The 14,232-nt window shown below is 43.5% G+C and overlaps 1 protein-coding gene across 1 annotated transcript in view; it reads right to left on the bottom strand.

Moving 5' to 3' along the window:
- LOC147664903 (clusterin-like) overlaps positions 1 to 14,232 on the bottom strand; it is a 239,867-nt gene that overhangs the window by 57,426 nt on the left and 168,209 nt on the right. Inside the window, exon 5 of the mRNA XM_086949904.1 lies at positions 7,188 to 7,298. Within this exon, the coding sequence (XP_086806030.1) occupies positions 7,188 to 7,298 (111 nt within the window). The remainder of the gene's footprint in view (positions 1 to 7,187; positions 7,299 to 14,232) is intronic.

The following is a 14,232-nucleotide window of genomic DNA, read 5'->3' as shown; positions in this document are numbered from 1 at the left end:
GAAGGATGGGTCCCGGGACGGCGGCCAGCGAGGGTCCCCAAGGTCCGGGCAAGGCAGGTCAGCGTCCCCTGGTCTCTGGACACCGCACCGCTGATCCCAGTGCTCCGAACAGCCGATTGCAGGATCTCTTGCCAGTCGGCGACAACTCGGCTCAAAGCGAAAGTACGGGGCCGCCCGACCTCCTCGTCGCCATTTTCTTCGCACCCTCGGCAACACCTCGGTCGTCTCTTCGGCTCGATCTCCTCGGGGCCAGCGACTCTCCGATCGTGCCCGGCTGTCCCCTTACACTTCACAGGGCAGGAGCGTCGTCTCCGGGTCGCCCAGGGTACCGAAAACAGGAGAATTAGCGGGATTCCGCGCGGAGCTGCGAGCTCACGCCGCCATCCCGATCGGCGTCCAAGCCACGCCCCCGTGTCCTTCTCCTGCTTGTCGTGGTATGTCAGATTCTGATACTCTTGGGCCTCTTTGACATGAGCTTAATTTTCCCCTTGATTGTGGTCCCCTCTGGTATTCCTTTTCCTAGTCCTGTTAGCTCTTGTCCTGCTGGCTCTGGTTGCCTGACCAGCTCCCTTTGAGTCTTCAGGTGAAGTTCTCCTATTCCTTCCCACTCTCAGCTTAGTAATCTTCCCAGTCTGGGTTCTTTTCCTAGTTCTGTGCCCACTAGACTTGATCCTTTTGTTCTGATCCTCCTTATTAGGGTCTTTGTATGCCTAATTCCCTTGTTCTGGTCCTTTTGGCCATCCTGATGCTTTCAGGCCACCTTCGTCTAGATCTTTCCCGATCCTCCATTCTCTTTCCAGATCGTCTATTTGACCTGGTCCTTCTGATCCCCCTCTCCCTGCTTATCTGATTCCTAGTACATTGGATCCTGGTCCTGCTGATTCCCTTCATATCATTTGCCTTTTTTATATCCAGGCCCTCTTAGCCCTTGCCGTCTTATTCACTGTTTTCTGGTTTGGAGTATCCTTGTCTTCCTGACCCTGAGCCTAACCTTCATGGTCGATCTGACATTGCACCCAATGGCATGGGCTCTTGTGGTCCTGGTACTTTTGTTTGGGTTCTTCTGAGCCTCGTCATTTTGGTACTGGTCCTCCTGAACACCCAGGTCTAGTTCCCTTAGTGTCCTGGCTCTGGTTGTTCTTTTCCTTCTGATCTTCTTCACCCCGGTCCTGCTACCTCCAGCTCCAGGCCCCATTTGGTACTATGTGCCCTGCCCCTATGGTAATGGTCCCCTGGCCTTCTTGGTGCTGATCCTTTTAATCCCCCTTGCTCTTATCCTCCTGGCTCTAGTCCTCCTGGTATTCTTGCTACTGACCCCTTCATCTCCCTTGCTTAATATGTCCCTCTGGTCCTATTGGTCTGGAAACTGGTCTTCCATTAACTGGTCCTGATCCTCCTGGCCCTGGTCTTCCTGCTCCTTGCCCTCATGTATATGGTCTTGCTAGTCCCCCTAGTACTTTGTTTCCTGGTCCCCTTAGAGCTTTTCCTTTTGACTCTACTTGCCTGTGCCCCTGGTCTCAGTTACCTGGCACTCTCTATTTGTGTGTGCCCCTGGTCTTAGCTACCCGGCACTCCTGGCCAAGGCATTGCTATTCTTCTTTTGTATAGTCTTGTTCTTCTCAAGATTCTGTCCTAGCTGTTCTTGCTTCTTGTGTCCTGGCACACTCAGTCTTTCTCCTCAAGGTTTGGATTGTCCTGGTTCTTCAGGGTCTGTTCCTTGACCATTTAGTCATACTGGTACTACAGTCATTGCTCCAGGTCCTCCTTGTTCGGGTGCTCCTGAGCATGGTCGATTTGGTCACGGTCCTCCTGGTCACCACTGTCCAGTCCACTTAGTCTTCAAGATTCTGGTTGACATTCTGAAATCGAATACTCCTCACCCTGCTTCTACTATTTGTAATAATTGCTCTGCCCCACTTGGTGTTCTGAGCCCTGGTCCCCTAAGTCCTGACCCTCTTAGCTCTGTTTATAGTCTTCCTGCTCATGATTCTTTTAGTTTGCTTGTTCTGGTGTTCTGGGTGGCCTTGGTACTTCCCCCAGTCTTCCTCGTCCCTGTCCTGCACATCCTAGTATCCTGGGCACACTAGCCATTGCACTCCGTGTCCTCTTCGATCAAGTCCTGATCATCTTGGCCCTTTTCCTCCTATTCCTTGCCCACATGGTTATGCAATAATTTGCCCTCAAGTGGGTCATCCTAGCCTTTCCTAGTTCTGATGTTCCTTGACATCTGCTTCATGTAGTCAAAAAAACTTCCTGGACCTGTTCTCCCTGGACCTGCTGAGACTGGTTGTCATTCCAATGTACTCCTGCCCCTAGTAATTTGGATTCTGGGTCTCTTGATTTGCAGGCTCCCAATCCCATGGCTTTTCATTCTCCACACCCTAATTCTCATCTATTAGTCCTCCTGGCCCTGCTCACCTTGTTTTTCTAGTACCCTGGTTTGCCTGTTCCTAATCCTTCTAATTTACTACCGGTCGTAGGTCTGCAGCTTTTGTCTGGTCCTCAAGTATTGGTTCTTCTAGTGTGGGTCTCACTGTCCTTGGTTTCCCTAGCCCTTTGCTCTGCCTGCCCCATCCTAGTCCTATTAGATTTCCTGGTCTCCTGGTTTGCTTATTCGACCTTGTTCTTGTCCATCTGACCATTGTATCCTCTATCATGGTCCTCCAAGTAATGGTCCTCCTAGTTTTGGTCTTCCTCATGCCTGTTTAACTGGTCCTTCTAGTTCCCATGTTGTCTGTCACCCTGGCCCATGTAGTCCTTGCCACCATGGTATAGGATTCCTGTGAGTTTATCGCTAATAGACTTTCTGATCCTAGTCCTAATGGGCCTAGACTTCGTCATCCATCCTGTTCAATTCTGATCTCGGCTTGGTCAGACTTTGGTCTGCCTACCTGGGTCTGCTACCCCTAGCCCTGTTCGGCATTGTCCATCTGGTCCTGGTCAGTGAATTCAGGCCCTCCTATTTGGTATGGTCTCTGGCCTTCTGTTCCTCCTATCCCTGGTCCTTCTTTTCCTTCTCATCCTTGTCCACTGTGACCAGGTCCCCCTGTTCCACGTGTTCCGTGCCCTCCTGATCCTTCACACCCTGTTTCCTGTATCATTACTCAAGTTTTTCCTTGTCCTGTTCCACCTCATCAGTTTGTTTCTGGACCTCTCTGGCATTCGTAACCCTGGTCCTCATAGATTACTTCTCCCTGGGCCTGGTTCTTCTTTCCTGGTCTTGGTGCTCTGGTCTACCTAGCCCTCCTGGTAGTCCACCCTTTGGCTTATTCTCCTACAGCTCATCAACCTCACCCTGATGTCCCTATTGCTTCCTTCCCCAACTTTTCCACAAAGTCTTTAGTCAGGTACAGCCTCCAAGCTTACACTTAGAATTATTTCTTTGCCTTTTTTTAATCAAGGACAGCAATGAGGCCTTGGTAGAAACATAACCTTGCCCACTTAAAACACTACTTAGCATGTACAAATCAAAATTACTTATCACAAGCTACATTGTTCAGGTGACTAAAATGATATTGTGACTGGGATTAATACGTATTAATGCCTAAAACCCACTCTGCTTGGTAAATAGTATGAAAAAGTGTGTTTATTCAGCAGGCAGATGAGTGAACTACCCAAATGCATTACCTACCTGTCTCCTGCTTTCACTTCCCCACTCTACAGAGGTCCTGTTGCTGTGTCCTACTAAATGTACCTGCTGCAAGTGTCTCAAAGCATTGTGCCCCCAAGCACTATTTGTCGACTGTAAGTATTCCTCCCTTTGTCGCCCAGAAACAGCCAATCAGTCTGCATTCCCTTTTGCTGCTTGTTGTTGATGGCTGCTGTGGTGCTGGGCTTGAAATACTAAGCAAGCACATTCCCTCTTAAAAAGAAACCTTACACTTGCACAAGGACTTCCATAAGAAATCTAAATAGAGCCCACTCCTTGAAAATCATCAAAAGGAGGATCACATTTTTTTTTTAAACACAGTACTTGCATGAGTGCATTATGTATCATGCTTTAAATTAAATCCATTCTCATTACTCTTTACAGATAGCCAAATACTTTTAGACTGTAGCTCAAAATGTTTGGTGTGCCATATCCTGCTCCTAAAGCAGATTTTTTATTCCAGCACTTCTTATTTGAATATTAATATAATTCGAGCTTATAACAACTGAGCTTACTTGAGCACTCATCTTTGCCCAAACTATTATACATTTGTAAAAGCATGTTCTTTCTTAAGCTTCATAAATGTTTAATCCCCATTACAAGATGGCCACCACCCTACCATTGCTAGGAATCCCTCTTTTATTCAGGGCCGGCTTAATAAAGAGCTGCAGCACTCTATTTATCGATCTGCCAGTCAAAATGTACATCATCTCTACTATTTTTCCTGTGGCCGGCTAAACAGCAGAGATTATGTACTATTTTGCTGGTAAATAGCAGAGATTATTAACTATTTGACCGGCGGGAGATTAAATAGCCACTTTTTGTATTTGACCATCCACATGCTGGTCCCTCTTTCACACCTTCTAACAGCATTTGGTTTAATTTCTCCCATTTCTTGTTTTTATCCACAAACGTTAGGAGGCATGCCATTTCTTTCCCTTATGAGTGAGTCTCTGTGAATGGAATGGTGAATTTGAATACACTACAGTAGGTCGCTTGTGCATAGCGCTTTAGATCACAGGTGTAAATCCATGCTAAACTGCTGTCTTCGCCATTTAGTCGCAAATTGAATACTACACAGTGATTTATATGCCAATAACTCAAACAATTTGCATTTAGATCTCATGAGTAAAACAATAAGTGATTTTAACAGTCCTACAGAGAATCAAAAGAAAGGAACTGTGGAAGGATTTTCAGCACTTTGGCCATAATAGAAATGAAATTATGTAGTAAATAATTGGACAATTCAAATTGCAGCTTTCAGCCCACAAGCCTCCACTGCCCAGGGCTCTTCATGAAGCTGCTAGAATCACAGAGCTTCTAACTGCTGATTCAGTGGGTGAAACAAAAAGTAGGTCCATGTAATATCCTTTTTTTTTGTCAATATGGTAGGATACAAAAGAGCTACTCCTAAGTATTAGCACTGAGGGTTAAGTGAGACGCTACACGTGTGGACTTGTTACAATAGACACTTGTTTACTGTACGGTGCTCCCCTGTCCTCTATTACTACCAAGGAACTGGGCCAGGGCGGGCCTGGCCATAGCGGGCACCGGGCATTTCCCCTGTGGGCTGGAAGGGTGGGGGCCGGTTTAGACCCCTGGGTGCCAGTTTTGTTACAAGTGGCCGGTTCTGCAGCAGTTGTGCAATATCGGACGCCTGTTACAAAAGCGGCAGCGGGAGTGGTGCTTTCCACTCGCATCCCCATCCCCCACCCCCACCCCCACCCCCAGCCCCTTGGGAGCTGGTCGAGCTGATTGCCAGGACTGGTTTCAGTTCACAGTCCGGCCCTGAACTGGGCCACACAAAAAATGAGAATGGCAGATATTGCATGCAGTTTGATCACTTAGGGCAGGGGTACACACCTGTTTACCATGGAGGGGACATTCCCTTCTCAAAGAGAACCTGCAGATCCTAATTAACATGCAAGCGGCAGACAAGAATCTGAGGTTTAGAAATGTGCGTGAAAAGTGGTGATGTTGCAAGGTTTATCAATGCTATAAAAATATGACATCTTTGACATTAACTCAACTAAGGCTTGGGGCCAATCAATATGTTCCCTCCGTCTTGTTCATCCCAAATTGCTAAGAACCTGGGGGTCAAGATGGATAAGGGGCTAACATTGAAATCCCAGATCCTCGGGGTGTCGGGCACCTGCTTCGGCCTCCTTAGGATGCTGCGGAGGTTTCTTCCCCTTTTGTCTGAGGAGCACAGGAAGCTGACTGTGCAGGCCCTGATCGGCTCTAGGTTAGATTATTCGAACGTTCTTTACCTGGGCCTGCCAGAGTATCTGCTACAGCAGCTCCAAGTGGTGCAGAATGCTGCCGCGAGAGCTGTTTTTGGTTTGAATAGACGTGCCAGTGCAGCGGGCTTGCTGCAGACTTTGCATTGGCTTCCAATCTGCAAACGGATCGCCTTTAAGGCTTTGACCCTGGCCTATAAGGCCCTCCATGCGGTTGGAGCAAAGTACCTCCAAAAGAGACTTGCCTTCTACCATCCGGCTCGTTCTCTGAGATCGGAATCCCTGTTCTTGGCGGTTGTCCCGCGAGTGAAGAGAGCTCGCCTGGGAGGTCGCTCCTTTGGACTACTGGCGCCACAGTTGTGGAACTCTCTGCCGCTCACACTTCGGGGAGCCACCAGCCTACTTGCTTTTAGAAAAGGTCTTAAAACCTGGTTGTTTACCCAGTAGGCCGCTTTCTTGTCTGCCCTCTCTGCCTTTTGTCTTCTTCTTTTTTTAACCGTGTTATGTTACTGTGCTGTAGCCCTCCTTACTCAAAGCGCCGGGACACTCTTTTTGAGTAGCCGCGCGCTATATAAAAGTAAATATAATAGAACATAACATAACATACCATAACATAACATAACATAACTACCTTTTACAATCAATTCCACATTGCCCACATTTTTGTCATCAGTAACTGAGGCATACATTTTTATGTTATTAAAATATGATACACTGATTGAGGTAAATTGATTTCACTTGTACTTTGTCTGAGCAATTATATATTTAAAGTGAAGTCTGACCAAAGACAACTGAAAGTTGAGTATTGGCAAGTCAAAAGTTCTTTCTCTGATGTACCAACTAAAGCATGCATACACATATGATGAGTATTTTCATTACATGCACAGCTGTTTAGCACATTAAAACCAGACCTATTGGTTTTACCAATGCTGGGAACAAAAGTAGCAAAAAACTATTGCTTCCTGTATAGAATGCGTATAGGAGATATAGTGTGATGACTCAGTGCACATTTCAGATGGTAAATAGTCCCTCATCCCATCCAATGGAAACACTCACTAGAAGGCTGAATTGCACAGCAAACAGCCAATCGCATGAGGTGAAAAGGAAATACTCATCTGCGTGGAGCCAAAGGTCACCCCGTACATATGTTTAAGAATTAGGAGCAATAAATGTTGCATACAGCCGTTTTGGCCCCAACTTTGTCAAATTTACCTTCGGGCCAACTCAATTTACCCATGCCCGACCAGAGCCATGCAGGATTACCACTGAGTTACACAAAGATTTGTCCATAAACTCACTGCTTCCCAGGAGCTCTTTGCAGTTGTCGCACTCGTCCTTCATCAGCAGGCAGCCTTCCGAACTCTTGCGGAGCTCCTTGCATATCATGTTGTCATCCGAGGCATTATTTTCTAGAACAGCAAAAGAAGAAGAAATGTACTAAGATGGATCCATGTCCTTAAAGAAGATGTGGGACATGGCGAAGCATTTCACACAGGTGTACACAATGCATGAGATGCGTTCCCACCAAACCTGTTAGATTCGCTTAACCGCTTCCGTGGGTGCAGATTCTTCCCCAGTGCTGGACATTCCAGAACAGGGTGCGGTCGTGACGGAACCATTCCGTCATCAGCACAGCTCAACCGTGACTGATGACGGAATGGTTCTGTCACCAGCATCGAAGTGGTTAAGAGAGTGGCCAGGAAAATATAAACAGAACAAACTAGCAAATCTGGCTCTCACTAGGAGAGCCTAAAACTAACAGCAACATTTTTTTTTTAAAATGTGTCCAAATGGTTCATTTATAGGCACCACACACATGTTAACTGAAAATCTAAAGGTATTCCAGGCAGTTCAAAAAGGGCAGTCATCAAATAATCCAAAAACAATCCATGACTGCCAACTGGGGCTGACCTTCCTCAGGGAAAAAACTATTTTGTAAAATTGCCCAAGTGGTGCATTTTACGCCACTTTTTCAAATAAGTTGGATGAAAATCCATAGGTTTTACTGGCAGTTGTGTGGTGAAACCCATGACACATTCCATTACTTTTTTGAAGTTGAAGATATATTGGAATCTCTGTAGGGGTTTCCCAGCACTCATCAAGAAAGCTTAGTAAAAATGGGGGTGATATGGAACATTTTCTAGTTCAATGCTTCTAATAGTTGGCTAAAACTTGAAAATAGGAATGGCATATCCAGTAATATGGGTCTGCAATTGTGCATGGCCTCCTGCAGTGATCATGGTTGGAAACTGAAAAGTTGCTCACATATCAACAGAAGAGTTATAGAGGTCTCACAGGTTTAGAGCACTCATATTACAAAGACCTTAAAGCAGTGCTTAATTTGTAAAACATTAAGTGCCAGGGCCCTTCTCAGACGTCCACAGCAGCCTGCACCATGCATTGCATTTGCCAATAACATGACCAACATAACACATATCCGTCGCACTCCTACAAGCGTGACAATTTAGACTATTTCAGGCCACGCAAATCTATAATTACAGTGTGAGAGGCTAGTATTAATTTTCAATGCGATTTGACTTGGTAAACACAGTTGTTGTGCTCATCTCGGACAGCGCCACCATGTGGTGAATTATTACTAGAGCCAGTGCTGACCATTATGTGCCAGTGCCGAGCACCGGAAACCACCTGCTCAAATTAAGCACTGGTTTAAAGGGTCTGGTGATGCACAATCATCATAATTTATTTGTGCCTATTTATAGGTTAACTTGCAACATGCTTAACCATTACTGATATGTGTGCCGCATTATTATACAATTACATTTAGGGAAACAAGTGATTTATAGGTTTTGGATTTAGCCATAGTCGAGAGATATATATATACATTTTAGCATTGACATGAGCGGGTCAAGATGTCAGACTCCATTTTAAAATCAACGTTGTATTTTTGTTTGGTGTGCACAGCTTTCATTCTGTTTGGCTGCCACTTTTGTTTCATTCCTTTTCTATCCGGTCTCCAGGCGCTTTTATCACATATAGTGTATATAACTAGAAGCTTTGAATATACATTATGTTTTCTAAGTCAAGCGGGAGTATGGTTACGTTGGCAGGCATTACTGATAGTTGTTATATTAGTTTGGTACCACTAAGATGGCGAACTCTTTTGAGCCGCCGGTGCACGTGACTTGCTATCCGTGCACGCTGCCGAATTGATTTAGTTCAGGCATGCAGGTGTACTGCGAGTGCGGATCGAACAGTGTAGTTGAATTCCATATTTGGATCTAGGTTAATTGAGAAAGTACATATTTTGTGGAACCGACTTGTATGTCACCTATGCCAGCTGTCTAAGACCCTTCTGGGTCTTTGAGTATTTTCTGTTGCAGTCCGTTGTTAGTGGTATTACTGGAATTGATTTTAAGTTCTTTCCTCTGTCGTACTTTTGTATTGAATACATAGAATCTTTGGAATTACATTTCAATTAGTGAGAAGGAAGCAAGGTATGTTGTTTTAAATTAGTTCTGGGTGTAATGTTTTAAGTACTAGGTTTTACCTGGTGTTTTATATGAATGGACACTAATGGTGTTTCTTTTTGGTTCTTTTAATATGGTGGTATCACTAGTGTATGGTTTGGTATGTCGGCCACTGGCTTTTTTATGAGCAGGTGATACATGTTGTCATGGTATGTATTGATTAGTTTGTTTTGTTAGTATCTACAGGAATCATCGTCTTTTGTGCAAGGATGAGTCCTGAGGATGGTCTGGCGAACCCATTTGGCCATAAAAGACTGAAACGTCGACAATGCACCCTTATTTCCTTTGATTTACATGTTTAAAAAAAAATAGATGTTTAGTTTTATATTATGTAAATATTCGAAGTTTGGATTGTATGGGCTGTTATATTTACTGTCCATATTATTTTTGGCAAAAAGGGTGATCAAACTTACATCAATCCCTCGACCAAATTGAGAACACTGAAGGGATTGTTTTGGTAGTGACAGTGTTGCTATTAATATATTCTCTATGTACTGTTTAAAATTGTGGATGTTATGTACCATGAATAACATATAATATAAATGAAGTAAAAACATTGGTATTTGAATACATCCTTGAATGTAATTCTCCTTTTACGATGAACTGTTTGAATAAAACTTCTTTTTGTTTCAGGCATAAGAGTCTACGTGTTCTCATTAAAAATCATTTTGTGTTAGCTTGATGTGTGAAGGTCATTTTTGTTCAAATTAGTTGGTTAGGGGATGATTTTCAGCACCTGCATGGAATAAGAGGCATTGCGGAGATTTTGTGAAGGTTGCAATGATACAAGAATCTGGGATTGTATCATTTTTGCAAAGGAGGCTGACATCGAGTGCAGCGGGAACACTGATTTTTGTATAGGTTCTTACTTGGTGAGGACCTGTGGAATATATTTCTTAGACATAATTTCTATGTTTTAACTGTGCAAACTGATTTTAGTTAGTCAGCGATTTGCCCCGTCCACCTTTGCAGGCGGTCGCTCCTTTCTCTCTCTTGAACCCAATGATCCAAACACTTCTGCTTATAGACATGCTTTCTAAAGCAAGTACATTTCTACTTTCTTTGATTGGAAACTTCATTTGATTTTTGTTTCAATGCTTTATTTGCTGACACCAGCTGTTTCAAAGTTTTCTGATTTACCCACAAACTTAGAATTACGGAATTTCCCTGAAACTAACACAGCATTTTATCTCAGTGTCCATATGCTGTCTTTAATAACATGTATGTGCATGTGCCGAATGGAAATGTCTGAATTATATTCGTACATGTTGTATTCAGATGACTACTGATTCAATTTGAAATTTTTAACTTTTTTAATTTGCTAATAAACTTTCATGGTTTGCAAAATGAATCTTCTCTGTCATTCTTGTAGGACAAATCCTGCTTTACTATATGTTGATGAATATATGATTTCAGCCTCAATTCAAGATGAAGGCCCAACCCAATGGCCATAGCTGAGATTCGAGTTTGCGACAAGTTTACGCGGTGCAACCACCATCCTCCTCTCTCACGCGGGCAGGTCTGGCAGGAGGCATCACCCAAGGGAAGACCAATCATGCAGCCTCTGGACTTCAACAGCAGTAGTGATGATAATATCATAAAAAGCTTTACCAACATAGATGGAATGCATCAACGCGAATCATGAGATAACAGCCAAGGGAGCTATTGGCATTAAAGGAAAAAGCATCAGCACATATATTTACTTTGCCATAAAAGCTAAAGCCTCACAACATTTCTCTCTCCATCTCTGATTCCGTCTCTCTCATTATTTCTCTCTCTCTAGCTTTCTCTCTCTTGCTCATTATTTCTCTATCTATGGCACATTCTCTCTTTTATTCGTTCACACTCTCTAATTCTTCCTTTTTCATTCTCTCAACGCATTCTTTATGACACATTCTCCCTTTCATTCTTTCTCACTCTAATTCTCCCTCTTTAATTCTTTCTCTCATTCTTTATGACACATTCTCTCTTTCATTCATTCTCGCTCTCTAATTCTTCCTCTCTCATTCCCTCAACTCGTTCTTTGACACATTCTCTCTTTCATTCCTTCTCGCTCTCTAATTCTTCCTCTCTCATTCCCTCAACTCGTTCTTTGACACATTCTCTCTTCATTCTTAATGAAATATTCTCTCTTTCATTCATTCTCGCTATCTAATTCTTCCTCTCTCATTTTCTCAACTCATTCTTTATGACACATTTTCTCCTTCATTCGTTCTCGCTCTATATTTCTTTCTCTCTCATTCTCTCAACTTGTTAATTCTCTCTCTCTAATTTTCTTCCTATCTCAATCTCCCTCTTGTTTTTTTCACTCTCTCTCTTCCCTTTATATTCCAATAGACATCACGTGACATGCCATTTACTCTTTAATGTGCTTCACACCTCTTGGAGATTCACTGTGCCATGCAACAGTCCATGATATGCTAGTACTGCAGGGTTTGGCTTTTCCTAGTGTGGTTAACCATTTTATTTCAAATCTGAACAGAATTCAATGGATGATATCAACATTATACCATATATTTTTTGCCAATTAAAAGCCGGAAAGCTCGGAATCCTATGGACTTCTACATACACGTATGCAGTCCGGATTTTACTGGTGAGATTTGTGTAGAGTAAACATTCAGGTCAGTCCAATATGTGTGCATTACATGTAACACTAATGCGTACAACAGCCCTTGGCAACTGTTAACTCTAACTAAAAAGTTGAAAGGATTGAGATGTAGGAGCGAGGCTATTTGTGTCTCAAAAGACAGTGGCCCTAAAAAATAAAGAAAACCTTTAAATGACAAAATTCAAAGTCAAAACCATAAAGTATTTAAATATTTAATTTAAGAGTCATTTCTGAAGGCAAAAATAGTTAGTCGGATTCAAATTAGCGTCAATTATTCATTACATAATGCCAATTGTGCGAGGGCATAATAAGGACATAAGGTTGCCTTCTAAAGCAAATAAATAGCCAGAACCAAAATATAGTTCAGGGAAGGAAATACATTTCAGGAAAGGAAGTAAAGTTGTGGAAAGTTGAGAAAAGTAATAACATATGGTCACCAACAACAAAGCAAGTAAAAAGTTACAATCAAAATATGAATCAGGAGCTATAGTTCAAGAAAAATATAGTTAACTGATAATGATGATGCATGTTTTCAGCCTCTCTTTCTCAATGCTGCAGTTGATAAGGTTGTTCGATGGATTTGTAAATTACAGGATATTTGTACAGATACATTCAGACAGGCGGAGCTTCATTAACTATGTCCTCACAGCATCTCTGCTGGCTAAGGTCCCCTCCCCTCCACCTACCATGTCACTATTGGTCTAAGTCACTAAAGAAGGGGCACAGAGTAAGGTGAATAAAATCAAGACATTGGTTACCATTGAAACATGATTTGTCAACATGCTGTTTTCAAATTAAAACGTTCAGCACTTAAAGACATAGAAAATGGCCAAACTCACTTCCCACATGGAGGTTGTTTTGCCCTCTGCAAAAACAAGGATTGACACAGCCAACAATTGTGGCTTTCAGTTCCCTGGGAGTTTCTGCGTTGTGCTGGAGAGGAGGAGTACACTCCCCAGCAACCCTTGGTCAGTGACACTGCCCTCAGGCACCGGAGTGCTATAGGTTCGTTGGAGGCGTCCCGTAGCGCGGGACCTTCGTCTTGACTTGCAGCTTAGGAATTGCTGCGTTGTGCTGGGGAGAACGACTACACTCCCCAGAAATCATTGCCCAGTGACAATGCTCTCAGGATCCACACGTCAATGCCAGCAAGGGCCATCCCCTTTACATCTGCCACCAAAAGGTACTGATTTATTTGCCGTTACCCTCAGTCCTTTGAACTGTTGGCTCACTGTTCTATAGCCCCATGTCTTGCAGCTTGAGCTCTTCATTGAGTATTTGGAAATGGAAGGCTGCTCCTGCCTCTGGGAAATCTTCCCCTTGGTTCTACCTTAGATGGCTTTTTGCACAGTGCAGTGGGGAACATTAGCAGAGAAATCGACATAGCAGAACAGCGTTTGTCCCTGACATTTTTGCCTGAGCCGTCTCCACCTCCACCTGTTTTGGGTCCTGACCAGTTGGCCACTCCCACTCGCACTAAAACCTTGACAGTTGCTACTATCGAGGAGTGTGATGATATCATGGTGCGAGATCAACCATCTGTGTGCCCAACTAACTTGACTAACTCGACTAACTCTGAGGCCACCAATAATAGGGGGGAAAGAGAAAGAGAATGGACCGGAATGTTAAATCAAAAAGATTTAATCCAGAATCACCTATCGTGTCATCTACCCCAGCACTAGCCTCAAATGTGAAATCAGCCCTCCACTAAAGAGTTGTATGCAAGACTCCTTGGAGGTTTTAGCTAGGGGAAATGTGTAAAAATGTAATATCTTCACATACTACAGCTCTGGTTCCTGTTATCAACAAACTAGGTATGATCAAGGAAAATTTCACTAAGCTGAGGGTTACATCCTGTAAGACCTTCTCTACCCAGCCCATTAGTCTGCACTACTGGCAAGGTCCATTCAACATACCTCTCATCACACCCCTCATCTTCTGGTGGTGCATCTGATTCTTCCTGGGCTACTATGGGCATTGCTTGTAGCTGTAGTCCAGGTAGGCATACTCATGTATCAGGGGTATGCCCACAGAAATTTCTTGAAGGTTGAGGAAATATAAATTCTTGGTCATGTTATGTTCCCTAGCGCGTACCCCACCGACTCCATGTACCAGCTTAAAGTGCATGTAACCTCCCTCCTGTGTCAGCTATGAAGACGCAAATACATTTGCGTCCAACGTTAACTTGTCCTCTTTCAGATCCACCCTGAATGGATTATATAGTCCGTTCCTAAGTATGCTATGCCA

Source organism: Lissotriton vulgaris, unplaced genomic scaffold (genome assembly GCF_964263255.1).
Source record: "Lissotriton vulgaris unplaced genomic scaffold, aLisVul1.2 SCAFFOLD_608, whole genome shotgun sequence".
Lineage (NCBI taxonomy): Eukaryota > Metazoa > Chordata > Amphibia > Caudata > Salamandridae > Lissotriton > Lissotriton vulgaris.
Note: the sequence above shows the minus strand (reverse complement) of the source record. Positions and strands in the feature narration are given on the sequence as shown.